Source organism: Bidens hawaiensis, unplaced genomic scaffold, assembly GCF_021521415.1.
Source record: "Bidens hawaiensis isolate Kalapana, Puna unplaced genomic scaffold, B.hawaiensis_p1.1 tig00006913_1, whole genome shotgun sequence".
Classification (NCBI taxonomy): domain Eukaryota; kingdom Viridiplantae; phylum Streptophyta; class Magnoliopsida; order Asterales; family Asteraceae; genus Bidens; species Bidens hawaiensis.
The window spans coordinates 616,320-637,619 of NW_027491474.1; the positions used below are offsets into that span (position 1 = coordinate 616,320).

The 21,300-nt window shown below is 34.4% G+C and overlaps 2 protein-coding genes across 2 annotated transcripts; one reads left to right on the forward strand and one right to left on the reverse strand.

Annotated features, from left to right (window-relative positions):
- The first annotated feature begins 3,169 nt into the window (after window positions 1-3,169).
- On the forward strand, window positions 3,170-7,250 carry LOC143633906 (uncharacterized). Its single transcript, XM_077102120.1, has 3 exons — window positions 3,170-3,479; window positions 6,547-6,776; window positions 6,972-7,250. Exons 1-3 carry the CDS (start codon window positions 3,185-3,187, stop codon window positions 7,248-7,250), a joined length of 804 nt encoding a protein of 267 aa, XP_076958235.1. The 5' UTR covers window positions 3,170-3,184.
- A 5,004-nt stretch (window positions 7,251-12,254) lies between these two features.
- Window positions 12,255-15,989, reverse strand: LOC143633909 (cytochrome P450 98A3-like). Its single transcript, XM_077102123.1, has 3 exons — window positions 15,506-15,989; window positions 13,837-14,234; window positions 12,255-13,078 (listed from the first exon to the last, which is right to left on the reverse strand). Exons 1-3 carry the CDS (start codon window positions 15,987-15,989, stop codon window positions 12,440-12,442), a joined length of 1,521 nt encoding a protein of 506 aa, XP_076958238.1. The 3' UTR covers window positions 12,255-12,439.
- Between the last annotated feature and the right edge of the window lie 5,311 nt (window positions 15,990-21,300).

Sequence of the window (21,300 nt, forward strand, 5' to 3'; positions counted from 1 at the left end):
ATAGCTTAACTGTATTTTTTTTAAACATCCTGTGCATCACACGAGTTCTAAGTAGGTATGAGATTGGTATCTTAGCGGTACTGTACCGGTACCAATACTGAAAATACCGATACCGAATTTGAGGAAAAATAGATGCCGAATACCGTACCAAATATATCGGTTCGGTACCGGTATTTCGGTAATTTACCGCTTTAACGTTTTACCCTTTTAGCCTTTAAGTGGTCTAAACTAGCGTTTTATTGGGCATAACTTCAAACTATAACATATTATTGATTACCATTAATTTATTGAACCTTCGGGTGGGCAAAAGTAAAATTGCACTAATTTTAACGTTATTTTACTAATCTCGTGAAAATAACGTTAAAAGTGGCAGAAGGTTAATCAGGCATCATGTGGTGGCGTTGATAGCCGAAAGACAATGGTACATGCACCAATCAGCCGGTGTCCCGATGATTGAGTGCTATGTGCCTTATGTCCAAGGCTTGATGCAAAACTACTATCGAGCCGGGGGTCTCATCGGAAGCAGCCTCTCTATCCCTATGGGGTAGGGGTAAGGCTGTCTACATCTTACCCTCCTCAGACCCTACCATAGCTTGGCTATTGGTGGGATATACTGAGTACGATGATGATGATGATGATGATGATTAATTTATTGAACCTTTTTTTAACTGTTATAATCAAAAAATTATTCGCCAAGTAACAATACTTTCATAAAACTCTTACAAAATCATAACCAAATAAAGTTGACAAAACCAAAACAAAACCAAATTCAGAGAATGTCATAGACTTTCAAAAGGAGGAATTGAGGCTTCTGATGGTAGGTTCGTTGGTAATCAAGAAAAAATAGGAAAAAGTGGAATTGGAATTGGAATTGATTACTTTGCAATATAAAATTACCACATAATTTGCATAAATAGGTAAACACAATCTGTTATATATTTAAAAAATTGAATTAGGATCCCTGATAATCTATACTTATATAAATTCGGTACCAATACCGATTTTTACCGCAAAGTACCGATACCGCATTTTATCGATACCGAATTTAAGAAAAACAAACACCGATACCGGTACCGCTTACAATCGGTCGGTACCGTAACGGTACGGTATCAGTACGGTACCGGTACGGTATCGGTACGGTATCGGTATTCGGGAAAAAAAAGCTCATCCCTAGTTCTAAGCTAGCGCGTGCGTGTGTGTATATGTATATATTTATAAACGACTCATTTTAACCCGAAGTGGGATAGACGGTTTTTTTTCTTTTTCCTAAAACGACTCATTTTAAACTGATTCCAATTTGGCGAGGCCCGTTTTAACCCAACTAAATCAATACTTTTTCGAAATGGCCCATAATAAACCAAATTTATTTGCTTGGAACCGCTAGGACATGAAATAGTTTTGCTATCAAAGATGGGCTAAGTGAATTTATATTGGCGTTAAATGGACTGTTGAGGTGATTGGTTTGTTTGAAAGCTGGGCGAGCCCAATTGAAGACTTAGTAAGTGATTAGCTACGTGAGTTGTTGCTAGGTCAGGTGTTACACCTAGAGGTGTATATAAAAACCGGTTCAGAATCTTAACCGGAAACCGAACGGAACCGAATTGGTTTGTTTCTTGAACCGGTTTCTACCAAACTGGTTCCCAAACCGAATCAAACCGCCGATTTGTATAGCGATTTGGGGTTTTTTCAATAAAACAGGTTTAAAACCTACCCGAACCGGTTTGGATAAGGTTGGGTAGTTCTATGCTTAAACCGATTTCTAAACCAAACCGGTTTAACCCAAATCGATTTGGAATATGCAAAACCAAACCAGTTTTGTACACCTGTAGTTACGCCTATGTGTTTAGAACCCATCTTGTAGTTTGTTGTCGAAAGTTAGATATACTCAGTGGTATGTTATGAGATAGTCTAATCTATTTTAAACCCCAAAGTTCAAACAATTACAAATTTACAAGATGCAAATCAAGCCATATACTCTTTGTGTTACAAGAGCCATATAGCAACATCAAAACGATCAAGGAGACAAATATTAAAAAAACAAAACAAAATAAAACAAAACAAAAACAAAAAAACAAAAAAATGTCTTAAATCAGCTCACTTGCTTCAAGATCTCCGTGTGATCTTCCTTTTCCCGGTTCTTGATAATTGGGTTTCCTCTTGAATCTTGTTCTTGTCTCGACTATTACAATAAGGCTTCCCAAACCACAAAGAAATATAAGATACATAAGAACCAAAATACACACAACCATAAAATAAAACAACACTGGTCCAAGGCTTAATTTGCAACCAACAACACAATCATTCAAATTAACCATAAAGGCAGTAATCATTTTCGCCAAACAAAAGTTTTGGCAAAGTAAAACTAACTGCTTTAATCGGGTTTTTAACCGATGAGTTTTGAAAATTCATAAAAGTGGCTCTGACACCGCTATTGGGTACACCATTCTTGATCCTAGTCAAGAACGCCCTACAGTAATCTAGATGCGAATACAACAAAACTATTTTTTATGAATTTTGAGCTAGGCATTCACAATCCTCCAGCTTAGATTGAGGGGGTATCGTAGACTAAGGCATGGATGAGCTCAGTATGGTACTAATACTGGCCATTATTGATCCTGAATTTTTTAAAAACTTGGTGCCGCAATCGAGAATGCTCGGTTCGGTACCGATACATAAACAAAACTTTGGTAAATATCGATACTAGTACCAATACTGACCAATACCAATCCCAAATTTCCTGAACTTGATTTTCTTAAAAAAATTAGTACATGTACCAGTGCCGAAATGCTCGTGTACGATACCGATACCCGGTTCATTTGCTCATCCCTAGAATGTGGGGGCATATTTATGAAAATGTATTTGTATAAATTATTCTGAATAATGAGTGAATGAAGGGCATAAAACATTATTGATTATTATCAAAATATCACGTTCTATCACATACCGTAGGCTTTTGTATAAATACATTAAAATAGTATGCCACAATATTTGCTTTTAGTAGTAACAAAATGAAAACTAAATCAACTTGATGTTATGGTCAAATTAACACTACGTTCTCTTTATGTTGCTAGTTTATGGCAAATCAACTTGATGTTACGGTCAAATTAACACTTGAAATATAGTTATAAACTGTATAGCCACCTTTGAAATGTAACCGTGTCAAGACCTTAGTGGCAAGATCGTCATGGTTACCGGCGCATCTTCTGGGCTCGGCTGGGAATTTTGTATTGACCTAGCCAAATCTGGTTGCAGGATCATTGCCTTAGCCCGCCGAACGGACCGCTTAAAGATTCTATGCAATGAAATTAACAATTTGGATTTGTGGAAGAACAAAAATGAAGGCGGAAACAATAGTGCAGTGGCAGTATCGGTGGAGCTTGATGTTAGTGCTGATGGTAAGACCATTGAAGCATCGGTGAGAAAGGCGTGGGATGCTTTTGGCCGTATTGATGTTTTGATCAATAATGCCGGTATTACAGGTATTTTTAGTTATCATCTATATGATATAATAAAAAGTGCATGTATTTAGCTATTAAAAAAAGATAAAATTACTGTATGCATCCCTGTGGTTTGAGGGCGGAGACACATTGAGTCCCTCGAAAAAAAAATGAACTTGTTGAGTCCCTATGGTTTAAAAAACGAGCTATATGAGTCCCTGCAGTTAAACTTCCATCCATGGAAAGGCTGAAATTACCAATATGCCCTTTCATAAGATTCTTATAAGTCCCTGTGGTTTATGGTGTGCTTAGTTTTAGTCCCTCATTATAAATTTCCATCTAAAATATTTTTTAACAAAACTAGTCGAACCGAACAACTTTTTTAACAAAACTAATAGAACCGAACTACTTCTTTTACAAAACTAATCAGGCCGAACTAGTTCTTTAACAAAAACTATCGAAGCGAACTTACTTTTTTAACAAAACTAATCGAACCGAACTACTTTTTTTTTAACAAAACTAATCGAACAGAACTACATTTTTTAACAAAACTAATCGAACCAAACTACCTTTTTAACAAACTAATCGAACTGAACTACTTTAACAAAACTAATCGAACCAAACAACTTTTTTAACAAAACTATATGAACCGAACTACTACTTCAACAAACTAATTCGGCCGAACTAGTTTTTTAACAAAAACTAATCGAAACGAACTACTTTTTCTACAAAACTAATCGAAGCAAACTTTTTTTAACAAAACTAATCGAACCGAACTATTTCTACAAAACTAATCGAAACTAAACTACTTTTTTAACAAAACTAAAGCAACCGAACTATTTTTTTTAACGAAATTAATAGAACCGAACTACTTCTTTAACAAATTAATCGGGCCAAACTAGTTTTTTAACAAAACTAATTGAGCCAAACTACTTTTTAACAAAACTATATGAACCGAACTACTACTTCAACAAACTAATCGGGCCGAACTAGTTGTTTAACAAAAACTAATCGAAACGAACTACTTTTCTACAAAACTAATCGAACCGAACTTACTTTTTTTTAACAAAACTAATCGAACCGAACTACTTCTTTAACAAAACTAAACGGGCCGTATTAATCAAACCGAACTACTTTTTTAACAAAACTAATACAACCGAACTATTTTTTTAACGAAATTAATAGAACCGAACTACTTTAACAAAATTAATCAAACCGGTCTACTTTTTCAACAAAACTAATCAAACCGTTGTGTCGGAATCAGGTGGGTTCGCCGGAGATGTCGCCGGAAAAGCAAGGTTATATCATAAAATGTTTCAGTTGCCGGAATCTTCGTCTGGTCTCGCTGTCTAGCAACAGTACTTCCACCATAACCCACCATAATCGACATATCATGATAAAAATCCTAGCTCTTGCGTCGCTGCCGCCGTGCACCTGTGGCTTTGTTGTCGTCGCCGCCGTGCTGCCGAGGTGCCATCAGAAATACTCGCACTTCCAGCAACCGTAATCAATAGATAGAACATAGAGTGTGAAGAATGTGGAGTGAAATTAGGATCTCAAACGTTCGAATTGAGACGTGATGTTGAATCAGGGTGTAGATTTAATTGATTTGAGCATCGAATTTAAGATTTAAGTCCAGGAATTGGAAATTGAGGATGAAGATGATGAATAGTGAGTTAGGGTTTGAAGTTTTGAACGATGTTTTTGGTTTTTTTTTCTGCTGTGAAAATACAAGTTTACCCCTCATTTTAACGGGGATGTTAACAGAAGCTTAACGCCATGGACTCATACAGTTTGTTTTTTAAACCACATGGACTCAACAAGTTCATTTTTTTTCGAGGGACTCAATGTGTCCCCGCCCTTAAACCACAGGGATGCAAACAGTAATTTTTTCTTAAAAAAATATATAAATCTTCATGAATAACAAAAGTGTAAGAGCTAATTTCACTATATTATATAACACTCTTGACTGTTTTTTTTAAGTGTTTTATAACGTTATTAATTGTTGTATTAAGTAAAAAAATTATATCTTATTATCATTATTACTACTTAGTAGTTACTAGTATTTGTCATATACTTTTGTTACCGTTATTATAGATTGCATTTAATTTTATAGATTGTTAATGTACCGAAAACAAAACAAATTTTTTTTGAACTCCAAAAGATTTTTATAAAATTATGATGGCTAGAAAGTAGAAAATGCTAACCAAACAAGTTGAAATTATGTTATAAAGAATAGGGTTATTTGACCATTTGACCCAAGTGAAATTGATTTTACTGTTTCGGGTAACTATCCACATAAAAAATTAATGCGAAATCAAATCAAAAGTTTCGAGTCTTTCAAATCACCCATCAGAACATGTAAATAAGACCTTCCACCACTTATTTTTTAGCTTTGAAGAATTTTAACGAATCTAACCAAGTTGATGTACCATATTGGTAGGCTTCATCACCATGTGACCGTCTATGTTTAGCCATATCATAATCGATCTCCAAGCCTTAGAAGCATAAAACATGTCCCAAATAATTGTTCCATTGTTTCTGTCTCATTAGTGCAATACACACGCATTGTGAATGCTAAATCAGTACCTTTATTGCAAAGAGTCACCTGAGTCAGCAACTTGTCGAGCAAAAGTCTCCTCGTGAAATTGTTAATATAACACTCTGGAAAATCTCATATCAGTCATGGACATGAGAGATTCTTGTTCATAAGAAATGCTTTGCATCTTAAATCACCAATGCATCATGGGCTTAGCTGTGGAGTAGATGAAAACTCCATAGTTAAGCAAGCTCAAATGAAAATAGACAAGTATTACAAGAATGGATGACCTCTTGGTAAGTCAGATTGGGCAATCCAAAACACACTAATAATTCACAAATAGTGTATAAACTACTATATTTTAATTGTTTCACAAATAGTGTATTCCTCGGTGAATGAACACACCATATTATAATTCACAAACATTGTAATAAAGAAGAGTGAACTAAACAACTTATAAGCATTTAAACAATTTAGTGGTTCTAACTTGAATCAGATAGGCACACACATACGGCTGTTTATATGTCCACCTAATCTAGTTTATGATGTTATGTTGTATTGTATATCTAGGTCCTGTACAAAATCCATTGGATTGGTCAGAAGAAGATTGGGATAAAACCTTTAGAACAAATGTAAAAGGATCATGGTTGGTCTCAAAGTATGTTTGCCTTCAAATGCGTGCTTGTAATCATGTTGGATCTGTAATCAACATATCTTCGATTGTCGGTTTTCAACGTGCATATAGTCCAGGAGCTGTTGCGTATGCTTCTTCAAAATCAGCCATTAATAATATTACAAAAGTTCGTCCTCCGAACTTTACAATTGCGATGGATATATAGTTACAAAGCTTTACATATATTAAGTTTAAAGTATTATTATTATTATTATTTATTGTTGTTTGTTGTTATTGTTATTATCGATGTTCTTACTTATTATTATGCATGATCTGAGCATGTGATAATAAGATTACGAGTTTAATCAATGACTTATTGCAGGTAATGGCAATGGAACTTGGAAAACATGGAATAAGGGTAAACTCTATATGTCCCGGCCTTTTCAAGTATGAGATTACGGAGGAACTTATGCAAAAGAAGTGGTTAAAAAGTACAGCTTTAAAAGGAGCACCGCTAAGAGAATTTGGCACTATCAGCCCAGCCTTGACGTCGTTGGTTAGGTACTTAATCCATGACTCATCATATTACGTGACAGGTAATATTTTTATTGCAGACGCAGGAATTAGCTTATTGGGTGTACCTATTAATTCGTCACTTTAACTCAATGTGTTGTGTGACTATGTTATGTTATGTTATGTTATGTAATGATGGTAATGATAAATATGTATTGAACAAGAACTTCTGGAGGCGTATACCTCCAATAAAAAGTAAATATGCATAAATGCTAATCATGTTTTCTTTTGACAAATCATATTATATTTTCATCTATTTTTTAGAACGATGATTTTTTTGCATTTAGGCTTCAGCACTGTTCAGATTTGGAGAGCTACGATGTTTCACTCTAGTCAGACTATGTTATTTTAACCGAGCCCACGTTTGCTTTAGAGTTTGGCCTTAGACGTTCCCCCGAGAAACCATACCACCGGTTGCCATTTGACACTCGTTATCATACTTGCCAAAATTTTACCTATTCTTGATGTGTTATCATACTATCCAAAATATTTAACGCTAAAGTAATTATTATAATTACTTCACCACAATTTTTAAACTAGATAATACTCTAATCATTTTTTGTACTGTAATTACTTTAGTTTAAAACATTAAAGTAATAATAAATATTCTAATTATTTGTACGTTTAACGTGTTAATTTCATTGTATCAAGATTTTAACTCATATTTATTTTATATGAAAACTAAAAAGTATTTTAAAAGAAGATGTAATCAATCAAAACAGACTGCCACCTGAATTTCATGCACAACGGCTGTTACGTCAGTGAGTTGTGTTTTTGTGGTGGCATAACGGCTGTCAAGTGGCAGTCGACGGTAAGGTTTCCCGGAGGAACGCCCAAGCCAAAATCTGAAGCCAGCGTGGACCCGATTAAGACAACATAGTCTGGCCAGAGTGGGCATCGGGCTCTCCAAATTTGAAGAGTACGGTAGCCTAAATATAAGAAAGTCACCGTTCTAAAAAAAAAGAAAAAAAAACCTGAATTTCATGCAACGAGGGAGGACATATCTCCCCAAATTTATAGCAAAAGACAAAGGAGCAAAAGAAAACAATTTCACGATGCAACTATTCCACCCTTTTTCGTCCTATCATGTCCCCGAGTTCATCTGGGTTTTTATCCTACCGTGTGTTATGTTAAAGAGTTCTGTCATTGTGGTGGTACAATGGCTGTCAAGTGGTAGCCGGTGGTATGGCTTCTCGAGGGGTGCCTAAGCCAAACTCTAAAAGGCAGTTTGGGCCTAGTTAAGGCAACATAGTTTAGCCAGAGTGAGGAAACGGAGCTCTCCAAATTCGGAGAGTGCGGTGGCCAAACACACAAGAAAGTCCGCGTTCCAAAAAAAAAACTATTCCACCCTTTTAAGAAAACAAATGTTAGTTTTAACAACATTCATGGCAAACCCTAATATTTAAGCATCAAAACATCAAAATCATGAATGGTAACTATGCATATAAAGAAAACACAAGGCTTACATGACAATTATTCTTGTCTATAAAGTATAAACAGATCAACATAATTCAAAGGCGTTAAACACTATTCCGATACTATAGTTCAACTGCCTTTGACGCTACATATTCACAAAAAATAACAATTAGAATACTCAAAATTAATCAACCAAATTTAGAAAATTTTGAATATTTGAAGAACTTACATGAACGAACCATTGAATGGATTTTAGTCTATAATTAGCAACATCTAACCGAGTCGATTTTGCATATTTCACTCATGTTATGTACTTGATTTCTTTTCAAAAATAATCATCAAACAAGAGGTTAGAATCATGTTTTGTAATTGTGTTGACTAATCTGAAGAGGAAGGCACCAGATACATGTCCCACCCTTCATCATATGAAGAAAAGGATATGTTTGGGATTGAGTTTGAAAAATGTTTATTGGCTTATTGATGTTTTTAAAAAGCCAATAAGTTAAAATATGTTTGGCAATCACAAAAATATTTTTTATTTTAGTTTTTTGAAAGGATTAAAAAGCAGTTTTCTAAAAGCCTCAAATCCTGGCTTTTCAAAATGAATTTTTGAAAAAACCAAAAAGTCAATAAACATTTTTCAAACCCATCCCAAACATGCTCATAGTAGTCAGAGTGTTGTAATTAAAGGTACACTCGAGACAGCGTAAGATTGTAGATTTTCCGGTATAAATAGAAACATTTATAACAAAAGTTCTTTATTGGTTGTAAAGATAATAAATAAAGCAAGGTATTTGATCGTTATCGTACTTTTTTGATGATCTTGTGGAATGAAGTTGCTAATTCGGGAAATGCAATCTGAGGCGGCATAGCTTATTGGTGGGGCCCACTTATCTGAGTCCGTTCATGGTCGATATATAAATAATCTAACATCTACAATAATTCAACATACATATTGAATTATGTCAATAAAAGTAAGCAAAATACGTGTTTTGAATCATTATTTTCTAGATTGTCATCATGCAATGAGGGGGGATACGTCTTTTCAAATTTGAAGCAAGAGACAAAGAAGCCAAAGGAACTAGAAAATAATTTAATCATGCAACTATTTCACCCAATCAAGAAAACAAATGTTAGTTTTAACAACATTCATGACAAACCCCAATATTTAAGCATCGAAATGTTAAAAGTTAAAACCATGGTAATTATTATATAAAGAAAACACAAGGCATACGTGACAATTATTCTTGTCGATAAATCGATCAACGACAACTCAATGCGTTAAACATTGTTTCAATAAAAAAATTAAACTGTCTCTGACACTTCATATTCACAAATAAATAAATAAAAATTAGAATGCCCAAAATCAATAAAATTTAGAAAATTTTTATTATTTGAAGAACTTACGTGAACGAACCATTGAACTTAAATGAAAGAACTTACAAAAACTAACATCTGACTGCCAATTTTGCGTATTCCACTCCTACAACGTACTTGATTTCTTTTTGAAAATAATCATCAAACATGAGTTTGGAATCATGTTTTGTAATAGTGTGGACTAGTTCCCGCATATGAGGCAAAGTGCCATAAAGACACACTCGCCAGACAAACTAAGGGAAAGAAAAGGCTACTAGTGATCCATGCTTGATGTATTTATCTCCCTACTTTCTTGTAACCAGATAATTAAAAACATAATATACTTAATTTGACCTATTAAATCTTTTTATTTATCTGTTTTCCATATTAAGTCAATTTCTAATACTTTATACCTTATTATTATTTATAAATTTCTTAGTTTGTTCCGCTAGAAATAATAAGTGTAAAGTAACTTGGATAGAGTGGTTGTAAAATTCTCTTTTATTCATGTAATTCTTTGTTGTTGCCCATCCAGTGTCTTACTTGTCGGTGCTTTACAAAATTTCCGCCGTAAAAAAAAAAAAAAAAAAAAAAAAAATAATAATAATAATAATAATAATAATAATAATTAAACTAGTGGAACCCCCTCTCAAGATGAGCGGGAGTTCATCATATATGCACAAACCAGTATGGTGCCTGCAGGCCAAAAGTACTAGAAAATACCTAAATCGACTTGTATCGAAACCGATAAAGGAATTGAACTACTATGCTCTAGAATGTCATTTAAAGTAAGAAATTTATAAATAAATTTACATGCCAAGTACATTATTTTCCATTTGATGTTGCTTGTGATGATTGCCGTTTTGTCGTTAGTAAATTCCTAACTTGAGACAAAATAAAATTACATGTCAAGTAACAAATTTTTGAGCACACCATCTATTCAAATTTAGCTTAACCTTACAAGACAAGAACTACAAGTATAGAGAAAACATGTTGGAAAAGAATTTGAAGAGACCTTTATGTGAGCTGAATAATAGCAATGCTTTGTTTTTTTTTCAATTTTTCTTGATATACTTTCAGATGTTTAGTTTCCTAGTGGAGAAAGTTTATAGTTACATTCTTAACATGAATAACGACCACACGTACACATGTCTATTCATACTCTTGAACTATATCAATTCTTAATTTACCCAATGTCAGGATTTGAGCATCGGTGTCTTCTCTATAAGAGGCAACAACCTCTACCATTCAGTTAAGGCTCTACATATGTGTGTCAGGTTTAAAAACAAAGGAGATTCAAATCGTTACCTTCTGCAAGTCAAGAAAAGATCAAAGAGTTGAGAGAGTTCAAGGAATTAGTGTAAGGGTGGGTGGTCATTTAATCAGTACTATTAAATCTAGACAATTTCCGTTCAAAAACATCTAGTCAATTTTGTTATTCTATGCCAACGCACATTCATTAGGTCCTAATGCACATGACTAGATTTAACTGACAAACATAATAATCGTTGGTGAAAAAAATATACCAAGATTCTTTGAACATAAAGTACAACTCTTGACAATTTTTTTTGGTAAAGGGCATCAACTGAAAAATTGTATAAACATAAAAGACAGAAAAACGTAATCACATTATAATTAATTATAATATTCAACAAACTAGATTTTGAGATGCTAAACTTATGTAGGTCACGACTTTATCTTTTGATTATATGATTCTCTCTTTTTCTTTTTTTTTTTATATATATAAATTCGTTTTCGTGTTTTTAAACGTTCATTTGTGCAACCATGAAACTTTTTTGTTATCTTTTAACATACCCATAGGCCATAGGATGTGTGCTTTTGGAGAAGTATAGTTTGAAAACTCTCTTGAGTTGAGAAAACCCGTGAAAACCCTATGTAACATCGTTTTTTTTTGTTACATGTAATATATGTTGTTACATTTAATACAAAACATCGAAAACATAAAAAAAATGTTTTGCTATTTTTTTTACATTTTTTAGTAATTTTTATATATGTTTTCAGGAGAGAGAAAATGTAAATAAACTTTTACATTTTTTATTAACTTTAATTGTGAACCACAAGATTTAATCTTTAATTAAAAACATGTGGTTGAGAATAAGTTTCTAGAGTTTTCACAGCTCAAATGTGTTTTTATTCTAACCTAACCCGTGTGCTTTTTACCCAATGTTTCCGCATTCATACAAAAATCTTACATATAAAACCTTTATATAAACTTAGTAACGTAACCCGAATGCTATAACATGATAAGGAACCCTAAACTTTTAAAAAAGTATCCAAATATGACATTACACAACTAGATACATAATTATCCTTACATTTGCTCACTTAATCCTTTAATAACCTTAAATATTACTTTCAATATAACAAATATCAAAACCAACCAAAAGGGAGCTCAAATCCAAGCCCCAGTGACACAAGCCCATTACAAAACACAAAGTTACACTACAAAATGCAAGAACACTACAAAATAGTTCAGCATAAGTATCAAACTGGAACCCGCTTGTACAAGTTGTTCGGTAATCGAGGTGTAGCCACGGCCTGAAGTGGGGTTCGCATGTAAGTCACCATTCCCGGGTTCTCGGTCAAATCCACTTCTTCGGGCTTCACACCGGCCGGTGGGGTCCACTCAAAATGATGCAAAAGATGGCCCAACATAGACGTGACCAAGTTTATAGCGAGTTGTGCACCCGGGCAGACCCGTCTGCCCGCCCCAAAGGGCAGTAGCCGGAAGTCATGACCCTTGACATCCACATCCTCCTCAAAAAACCGTTCGGGCCAGAACTCATCCGGGTTCTTCCAGATGGCCGGGTCACGGGCTATGGCCCACATGTTCACATGGACTATACCACCTTTCGGGACATCATACCCGCCGAGTTTCACATTTGAATTAGCCTTGTGTGGTAGCATTAGCGGGGTTGGTGGGTGCAACCTTAAGGCTTCTTTGGCTATCGATTGGAGGTAAGGGAGTTTTGAGATGTCAGTTTCTGACATGATCCGGTCTGTCCCGACAACTCGGTCCAGCTCTTCTTGGGCCTTCTTTTGAACTCGCGGGTTCTTAACCAGCTCAGCCATTGCCCATTCCGCTGAGATAGAAGTTGTGTCCATTCCCGCGGTGATCATGTCCTGGTCAAACCCGATCAATAGATAATTTAGTCAAACGCATAACAAAAAAATCATGGAAAGTAGATTATGTTCTTTCTCAAATGGGTCAAACCAAATTTGACCCTGAGTTGACCTTACAAAATCTTTTTGACCTCGCAACTAGGGGTGTGTGCATGGATCGATTTGCGTTAGTTTTGGGTCAGTTTTTTTACTCAAACCAAACCAATAATGAAAAATTCGGTTTGTGAAAACTGCTCGGTTTTGGTTTCTCGGGTTTCGATTTTCAAAATGGGTTCGGCCCGTTTCGGTTATTTCGGTTTTACCATTTGGGCCAAAAAAGAGCCCAAAATAATGAATTTAGGCATAAAACTTTGGGACTAAATTTTTTTGTTAATTACTGATTATTTGATTATTACTCATTTGAAACTAATTTATTAATTTCTAAACAATTGAACGTCGCGTCCCGTTTTGAAGATCCGGGAACTTATGCGGGGATCTCCAAAGCAGAAGGGTTCCTGCTTTCCAAACAAGTTATAAATTACTTAAAGTTTGTTTCATTGGTCCGGTTTTTTCGATTTTGGTTGATAACAAAACCGAAATTGACCCGAAATTTCTTTTTTTTTTTTAACTTGAAAGAAAATTGTTGGTTTTTATCGGGTTTGGTTATATCGGTTTGATTAGGGATTGGCTATTTCGTTTTCATGCAAACCCCAATTTACAACCGGCCAACCTGACCCGTGAAAGTTAAAACTTGAAAGAACTAGATCAGAACTGCATACCCAAAGAAGACCAATAATCGTGTCGTCACTAAGATCATACTTCTGTTGAAGTGTATGCAACGCATCGATGAAATGTTCTTGGGCCCCGCCAGTTTTCTTGCGTGCAAGGTCATGTTCCGCCATGATGGCTTTCGTGAGTCGATCTCTTCGTTGTTCATGCTTCAAAAGAATATCGTTTTCACCCGCGAAGAACCACCTTAACCATGGAATATTTTCAGCCATGAAAACCTTCCCACCGATTTTAATTCCGTTTGATACGATGCCTTTGAATTCTTTTCCTTGTTCATCCATTCCGCCTTCTGGATTCACAAATCTTTTCCCAAATGTCAATCTTGTAATGTTGTTGAATGCAACTGATCCCAAATAACCCCTCATTACCAAGCCTTTTTCTCTGTTTTCTGCAATTAAAAATTGATAAATTTTTATCAGCTTTCGGTATAAATTTGCTAACGAAAAATGTTTGCTAATAAAAAAATGTTGTCTTGAGTAAATATCTAACAAGAATTTAATCATTTTCATCATATATGACACATTGCAAGTAATAGATGCATAAAATCTTCATGGCTGTGTTTAGGGTTGTATACGGGCTGAGCCATTCATAAGCTACTCGAAATCAGTTCTTTATAAGCTCAAACAGGGCTGAGCTTGAACAAACCTGAGTCGGGATTCACTTATCAAGTTCAAGTAGTCTTACGAGCCTAGTATTTATATAATGGTTATTTAATATAATAATATACATCTACAAAATAATAATTATAGTCTATGAAAATAACTAAATATATTTAAATAAATTAGAAGATATATAATAAATTAGAAGACATTAAATTCGAACGAGCTCATTTACAATAAATGACATTTTCAAAAGATAAAACGATAAAAAGGAAGTATTGCTTTATGAGTTGAACATAGGGTTGGCAGGTACACTTTTGGTACCAAATATACCTAACCACACTATTGTCTTTTTGTACTATTTTTAAATAAAGTCAACTTTATGTACCTTAGTCGTGACACATACTTTAATAATACTTTAATAATTTAAGCATATCTACAACTACAAATTAGCTAAAATGCCACTAGTAATAATACTAATAATCATTCAGATCGCTTAAATTAATACGATCACAACTTACACTAACACAGATCTAAATCTACTCAAAACAAGCATGAATAAATATGATAACAAGAAGTTGCAATCAAATTGTGTGTTGCGATGGGCCATGCTGAAACTCGGTAGGTATCGAAACGGTTAATTAAAGTACAAACATTTGCTAGAGTAACAAAAAAACTTAGAATAAAATTTATATAGAAAACCTACCTAAAAACCTACATGTGTTCGTTTCATTGTGAACCTAGTGACGATAGCTCGGCTATGCACATCGATACCGATACGTGACGCCAAAAAAATATTAGTAAAACAATATTATTATTTAAAAATACTAGAAAAAACTAAAAAATATATGCTATAGCGAATCATGCTCTGACATTATTATTAAAAATATTAGTAAAACAATAAAATTTAAAAATAATAAAAAAAGGAAAACAAAATAAAATCAGTTTGGCACATATTACAATTTAAATAAGATTAATATTTAAATAATAATAATAATAATAATAAATGAATAAATAAATAATATTATGAGCTGAGATAAGATAGATCTAGATAATATACCATTGGAATCCTTAAAAATAGATTCAACCATAGCCGTAACCTCATCTTCTCTAATGGGCCTCAACGCCTCCAATCTCTTCGGCGAAAACAGCTCCAAATTACACACCTTCCTCACCTTCACATAATGCGGCCCATAATCGGCCCATATCAGATCCTGCCCGCCTCTACTAAACGACATCGTTGCACGGTTCCTATGCCGATCCGCCAGCTGCTGATCGTTCTCCTTCAACACCTCCTTAGCCAACTCCGAGCTGTTCACAATCACGTTCAGTTTGGAGTCCAGGTACACCGAGAAGATGGGCCCGTAGGTTCTGGCCCATTCGGCGTAGCACCGGAATTTGACGGGCTTTACGTCGTAGAGGTTGCCCACGATGGGTAGCCCACGTGGGCCCGGCGGGAGTTTGAATCGGAGGTGGGTGTAGAGGGATTGGAGGAGGTAGAATATTATGGGGAGGAGTACGGCGGCGAGAAGTGGTATGGCCATTTGATCGGCGACGAGGGTAAATTGGTAATTTTGAGTGGGTGTGATATTTATTGAGAGGGAAGGGGTTAGGTGTGTTTACGTAATGGTGTTTGGTTGACTAGTTGGTGGTGTTTTTAAGTCCACGTGAAAGGGTAGATTTGTAATTTTGGTAGGAGGTTGATAGGCGTTTGTGTTGTTGTATAGAAATTGAAGTTGAATTTTCTCTTCGAAGTTCAACCTACCCCAATCAGTATATGCAATATTAGAATTTAATATTTAAATAAATATCAAAATGATTGTGGAAAGGACAATACAATATCAGAATTTAATATTTAAATATAATCATGGCAGTCGCGGCTATTGCTAAAATACTTGGTACGGGTTTTAGGCGGGTCTTTCAGGCTCTAGAGCCATTTGTTATGAGTATCTATAAAAACAAAATCATACAAAATGTTATATCTTTTTCTTAAAAACTTCATTTTCTTTTACAACAACAAATCTTTACAAACTTTATTAAAAAAAATATTAAATTTATATGCATATGTGTATATTATGTAACATGGATGTGTATGAAAAGATTAGGGGGGGGGGGGGGGGGTAGTCCAAGTTTGTAGAGACGGACCTGAAACAATTCACAACGCTTTACAATGGTGGAGTTTGGTTCCTTCCAAGCCTGCAGGCTGCCACACGAGGTTAGACCTTAGGGCGTGTAACCCGATGCGGATGCTCTTAGTACTATAATCAATTTGTGTGGTTTGTAAGCCATTTTTGCAACCCCGGACCCAATCCAAAGTCGACAATTTTGGTATTTGTGGGACTCGTGAAGGCGGGAACCGAATATATTGTATTCTAAACCACGTTTTTAACATAACTGGATTATATGTTATTTCTTTACTGTGGGAAAAATATCAAAGTGATTTTGTCTTAAGTGAAGGGGAACTAACAAGATGGGATTAATATCGCGGAGTTATATTAGAGCTAGCAATTTAGACACGATACACGAATGCATGGCATGAACCTGCACGACTTTAATAGGTATCAGGTATGATGTTAACAGGTTTAATGTATTAAACAGGTAGACACGAATCTACTTGTTAATTTCGTGTCTAAACAAGTAAAATACTCGTTTACCTGTTAAATACCCGTTAGTACCTGATTAGATTTTTTTTAAATAAAAATATATAATAATATAATATGTTATATACCCTAAAGTTAACCCTAAATTTTCATACAAAACAATTGAGCACGACGCACATCATTTCAGTCAAACATCAACCAGACGACGCACAAACCCTTATCTGATACTCCCTCTCCGGTTCTCTGGTAGTTTCCCTCCACATCTGTGGTACCCATCGAATCTCTAGTCTACCTCTCCACATATTTGATTCTCCGGAAGTATGGTCTCCTCACATTTGCAGCAGCACCACCGGCCACCGAACGGCCAAACCCTTCTCAGAATATCCAGCAGGTTCTTGTCTTATCGTGTATACCTGGTATTAACAGGTTCGTGTTCGGGTTTGAGATACGGGTACTGTGACATTCGTCAATTTCGGGTCTTGTTTGTATTCGTTTTTGTATTTGTTTATTATGTAAACCGACCCGATTTGTAAACCGAAGTTTATGTTATAATCAAAATGATGGATTTATGTTACAATATTGTTTCACACTTGTTGGGCCTTGAAAACATCCTATTTTTATTTTTATTTTTATTTATTTATTTATTATTTATTTATTTATTTATTTTTTGTTGTTTTGTGTTTTTGTCTTGATCCATTTTGCATGAAAACTCTTGTGTCTCACACCCATATTTGACCACCAACATTACCCTATATATACACCACCTTTCCTCTTCATTTTCCCTTGCTACAACTCCAAAAAAAAAAAAAACTCTCTCAAACATCAAAGATTCAAGGTTGTCTTCTTAAGTGTTCTTGAAGGATTTTGGTCTTTCATCTTAATTAGTTTATGTAGCCTTATTAATACTTGTTTATGGTTGTGCAACATATATATAATATACACCCCTTGTTTACCTTTGGTAGTTACTTCTCCGATTCCGGTCGGTGAGGTTTCGGACCCCATAAGGCAAGGCTTCATGGAGGACTTCGTGTCCTTGATATATATACATCTATACAACTTGTTCATATATATTAATCTTGCTTATTTTAGTTTGTTGGTCATGTTTACAAGTTCCATGGTTATGGGTTTTTAAAAGTCTATGCTTCGGTTTAACCGTAAATAGCTCTAAACCGTAAACCGAACTTTGTTACTAGTTTTGTTAAATAATTGTTTAAACATACTTATTGTTAGATCTAAGTTTCTAAAATCATTTTCACAAATTCTATGGTTATGGGTTTGTAGAATCTTACCTCGGTCTTAACCCGAAACACGATCCGAACCGAAAACCGAACTTTTGTTTAAAGACTTTATTGTTAACTTTTGGTATTTTTTATTTGTACATTATTATACAAGTTCTTTAGTGTTTGGACATGTGGAAACCATCTATGAACTTGTTGTGAGATGGAAACCGAACCAAACCGATTCTTACTCGCTTAAGACACACAAGTGTGTTTTTTTAGCCATCAAGACTTGTATATTTCTTTAAAAATAGTTACAAATTGATTTTTAAATATTTTCTTAAGTACTTGGAAATGTTGGATCCAACTTGATCTCATAACAAAGTTTGGACCGACAAAACCGAACACTCTCTTAACGTGCGTTGTTAGTTCTAAAACAATGGAACTACATACTTGGTTAAGTCTTATTAAATTTTATTGAGTTATCTCATAACATTCAATATTTTGGAAAGTTGACTTTGGCTTTGACCAATTATCAAGACCCGAATACTCGATAAAAAAAAAACCGTTTTAGTATCCTTATTCCAAAGGGATTTGCATTCTTGCATTTTATCCACCTTATTACTTAACATAGGTTGAGTAAATATTAAGGTTAGATACTTTAACCTGGTTTCGAGCAAACTTACATTTTTAAAGGGTTATTATTATAAATTCTTAAATAGTTACATTTTAAAACCTTGAACTTTAATTATTTACATTTCTCAACATTTATTTTGTTTAAAGACCTTCAAGACAACCTTTCTAAATTCAAGACTTCTTTTCTTTTTAGGCATTGTGCGTTAAACTCGTCGTTCCGACAAATCTCCAAATTATCATCTTTCAAGTTTACTACTTGAAGGTGAGTACTTCATACCCCATTTTCCATCTTTTATTTTGGGGGTGACATTTCATACTTATTCAACAAAATGCTTTACATTTGAATCTTAAACCACACACGTAGTTGTATACTTTACCTAAATAATTGCTCGATTTGGTGTTCTATGCTTATATGCCTATGTGTTTATCGCTTTTGGTTGGTGAAACTATAAAATCTTAGACTATTTGGCATCCCCTTATAGCAAGGTGTCGTTAACGTAATGCAATTAACGATAACTTTAGAATCCTAGACTATTTGGCCTCCCCTTATAGCTAGGTGTCGCTAATGTGTTTAGCGATATCTATTTATCCAAATTACCACTTTTGTTTATCGTTTCGTATGCAAGTTTTGTGGCTATCTTTATTATATATTAATATGATTAAACTTATGAATTGCTCACCAACCTTTGTGTTGACAAACTTTATTTTATGAAATGTTGCAGGTTTGTATCTTGGTTGATTTATGATTGTGAAGAAAACGACATCAAAGACCTTAGGATATTAGTAAAAATGAACAATATCAAATTTGCCATATTTTGTGATATCTTGTTTATGGTTATTTTATGGATAATTGTTATGTGACATTTTCGATGTTGTGAAATGAAATGAGTTTATTAAATACTGTCACTTTAATTAGTGTCATGTGCTTATGGACAATCGTTACACCTCGGCATGTTCCGCCGCTTTTGGTCGGGGTGTGACAGGTACACGATAAGTTTTCGTGTCGTGCACAGGTATACATGTTTCGTGTTCGTGTTTTTATTGTGTACGGGTACACACGATATTTCGGCCATTAGTTATACATAGGGCTGGCATATTGTGTATACCCGTACACGATAAGACATGAACACGAACACATGTATACATGTACACAACATGAAAACTTATCGTGTACATGTATCCCAAACCCGAACACGAACCTGTTAATACAGGTATACATGATAATACACAAACCTGCTGGAGAATCGGAGAAAGGGTTGCGACTACTAGAGATGTGGAAGGGAACCACCAGACTTTCAAAGATACAGAGAGGGCAAATCGAAGAAGGATTTGTGCGTCGTCTGCTTGATGTTGGATTGGAATGATGTGTGTCGTGTTCAATTGGTTCGTATAAAAATTTATAGGTAACTATTTATGATATATAACATATTTTATTATTGTTGTTATTATTATTGTTATTGTTATTATTATTATTATTATTATATATTTTTATTTATAAAAAAATTTAATCAGGTACTATCAGGTACTTAGCAGGTAAATGTGTATTTTACTTGTTTAGATACAAAATTTAACAGGTCGATTCGTGTCTACTTATTTGGTACACGAAATATGTTAAGGCCATATCCGATACCTATTAAAGTCGTGTAAGTTTGTGTCATGTATTCGTGCATCATGTCTAAATTGTTAGCCCTAGTTGTACACTTAAGTTGACTAGCAACAAATTTTAAGGTAATTGGGCCAAAAGAATTAGTGGATGGGCTCAAACTAATACTAATAGTTAAAAACTTAAAAAATGCTTAAAATGATCTAGATGGGCTTTAACGTCAAGATTAATTGGGCTGCAACAGTTGAAATTATTATTTTTTCCTTCGGCCCTTAAATTAGTAGTATATTATTGTCAGTTTGTGACAGTGGTGATTCTCTTTGGTTGTATAAATGACGTACGGATTATAGATAAATTATAGTATAATATGTGGTTGTTAATTTCATCATTAGTTATCTAGTTAGGTATAAACCAACTTGTAGGAATTTGCATAAACCGTACCCCGAGTTAGACAATCAATCAATATATGCTCTCTCTATATAACTAATCAAGCACTTATGTTTCACACTGAGTTAACAAGTTGTAATCCTACTTAGCTGAATGATATCTATGTTAAAACGTGTAAACGAGTGCTAATCATAGGCATGAAATTTGAATTCTTTTGGTGTTTTTTGTGTTGATTCGACAAGCTGTTTATAGTACGCATCACAATCAGATTACAAGACCTGCATGCTGAGGTACACTTAATAATCGAATAAACTTACATTCTAGATAAAAGAAAAAAAAAGAAGAAAATACATTAGTTGAAAAGTCCAACAAACAAACTGAAAGGATGTAACCATAACATCACAAAACAAAA

Bases quoted from the DNA above. Each gene is read 5' to 3' on its own strand.
- LOC143633906 (XM_077102120.1), top strand. From the start codon at position 3,185: ATGGTTACCGGCGCATCTTCTGGGCTCGGCTGGGAATTTTGTATTGAC. The intron at 3,480-6,546 runs GTATTTTTAGTT...TTGTATATCTAG, and splicing joins CAATAATGCCGGTATTACAG to GTCCTGTACAAAATCCATTG. The intron at 6,777-6,971 runs GTTCGTCCTCCG...GACTTATTGCAG, and splicing joins CCATTAATAATATTACAAAA to GTAATGGCAATGGAACTTGG.
- LOC143633909 (XM_077102123.1), bottom strand. From the start codon at position 15,989: ATGGCCATACCACTTCTCGCCGCCGTACTCCTCCCCATAATATTCTAC. The intron at 14,235-15,505 runs GTATATTATCTA...TTTTAATTGCAG, and splicing joins TATTTTTAAGGATTCCAATG to AAAACAGAGAAAAAGGCTTG. The intron at 13,079-13,836 runs GTATGCAGTTCT...GGGTTTGACCAG, and splicing joins CGATTATTGGTCTTCTTTGG to GACATGATCACCGCGGGAAT.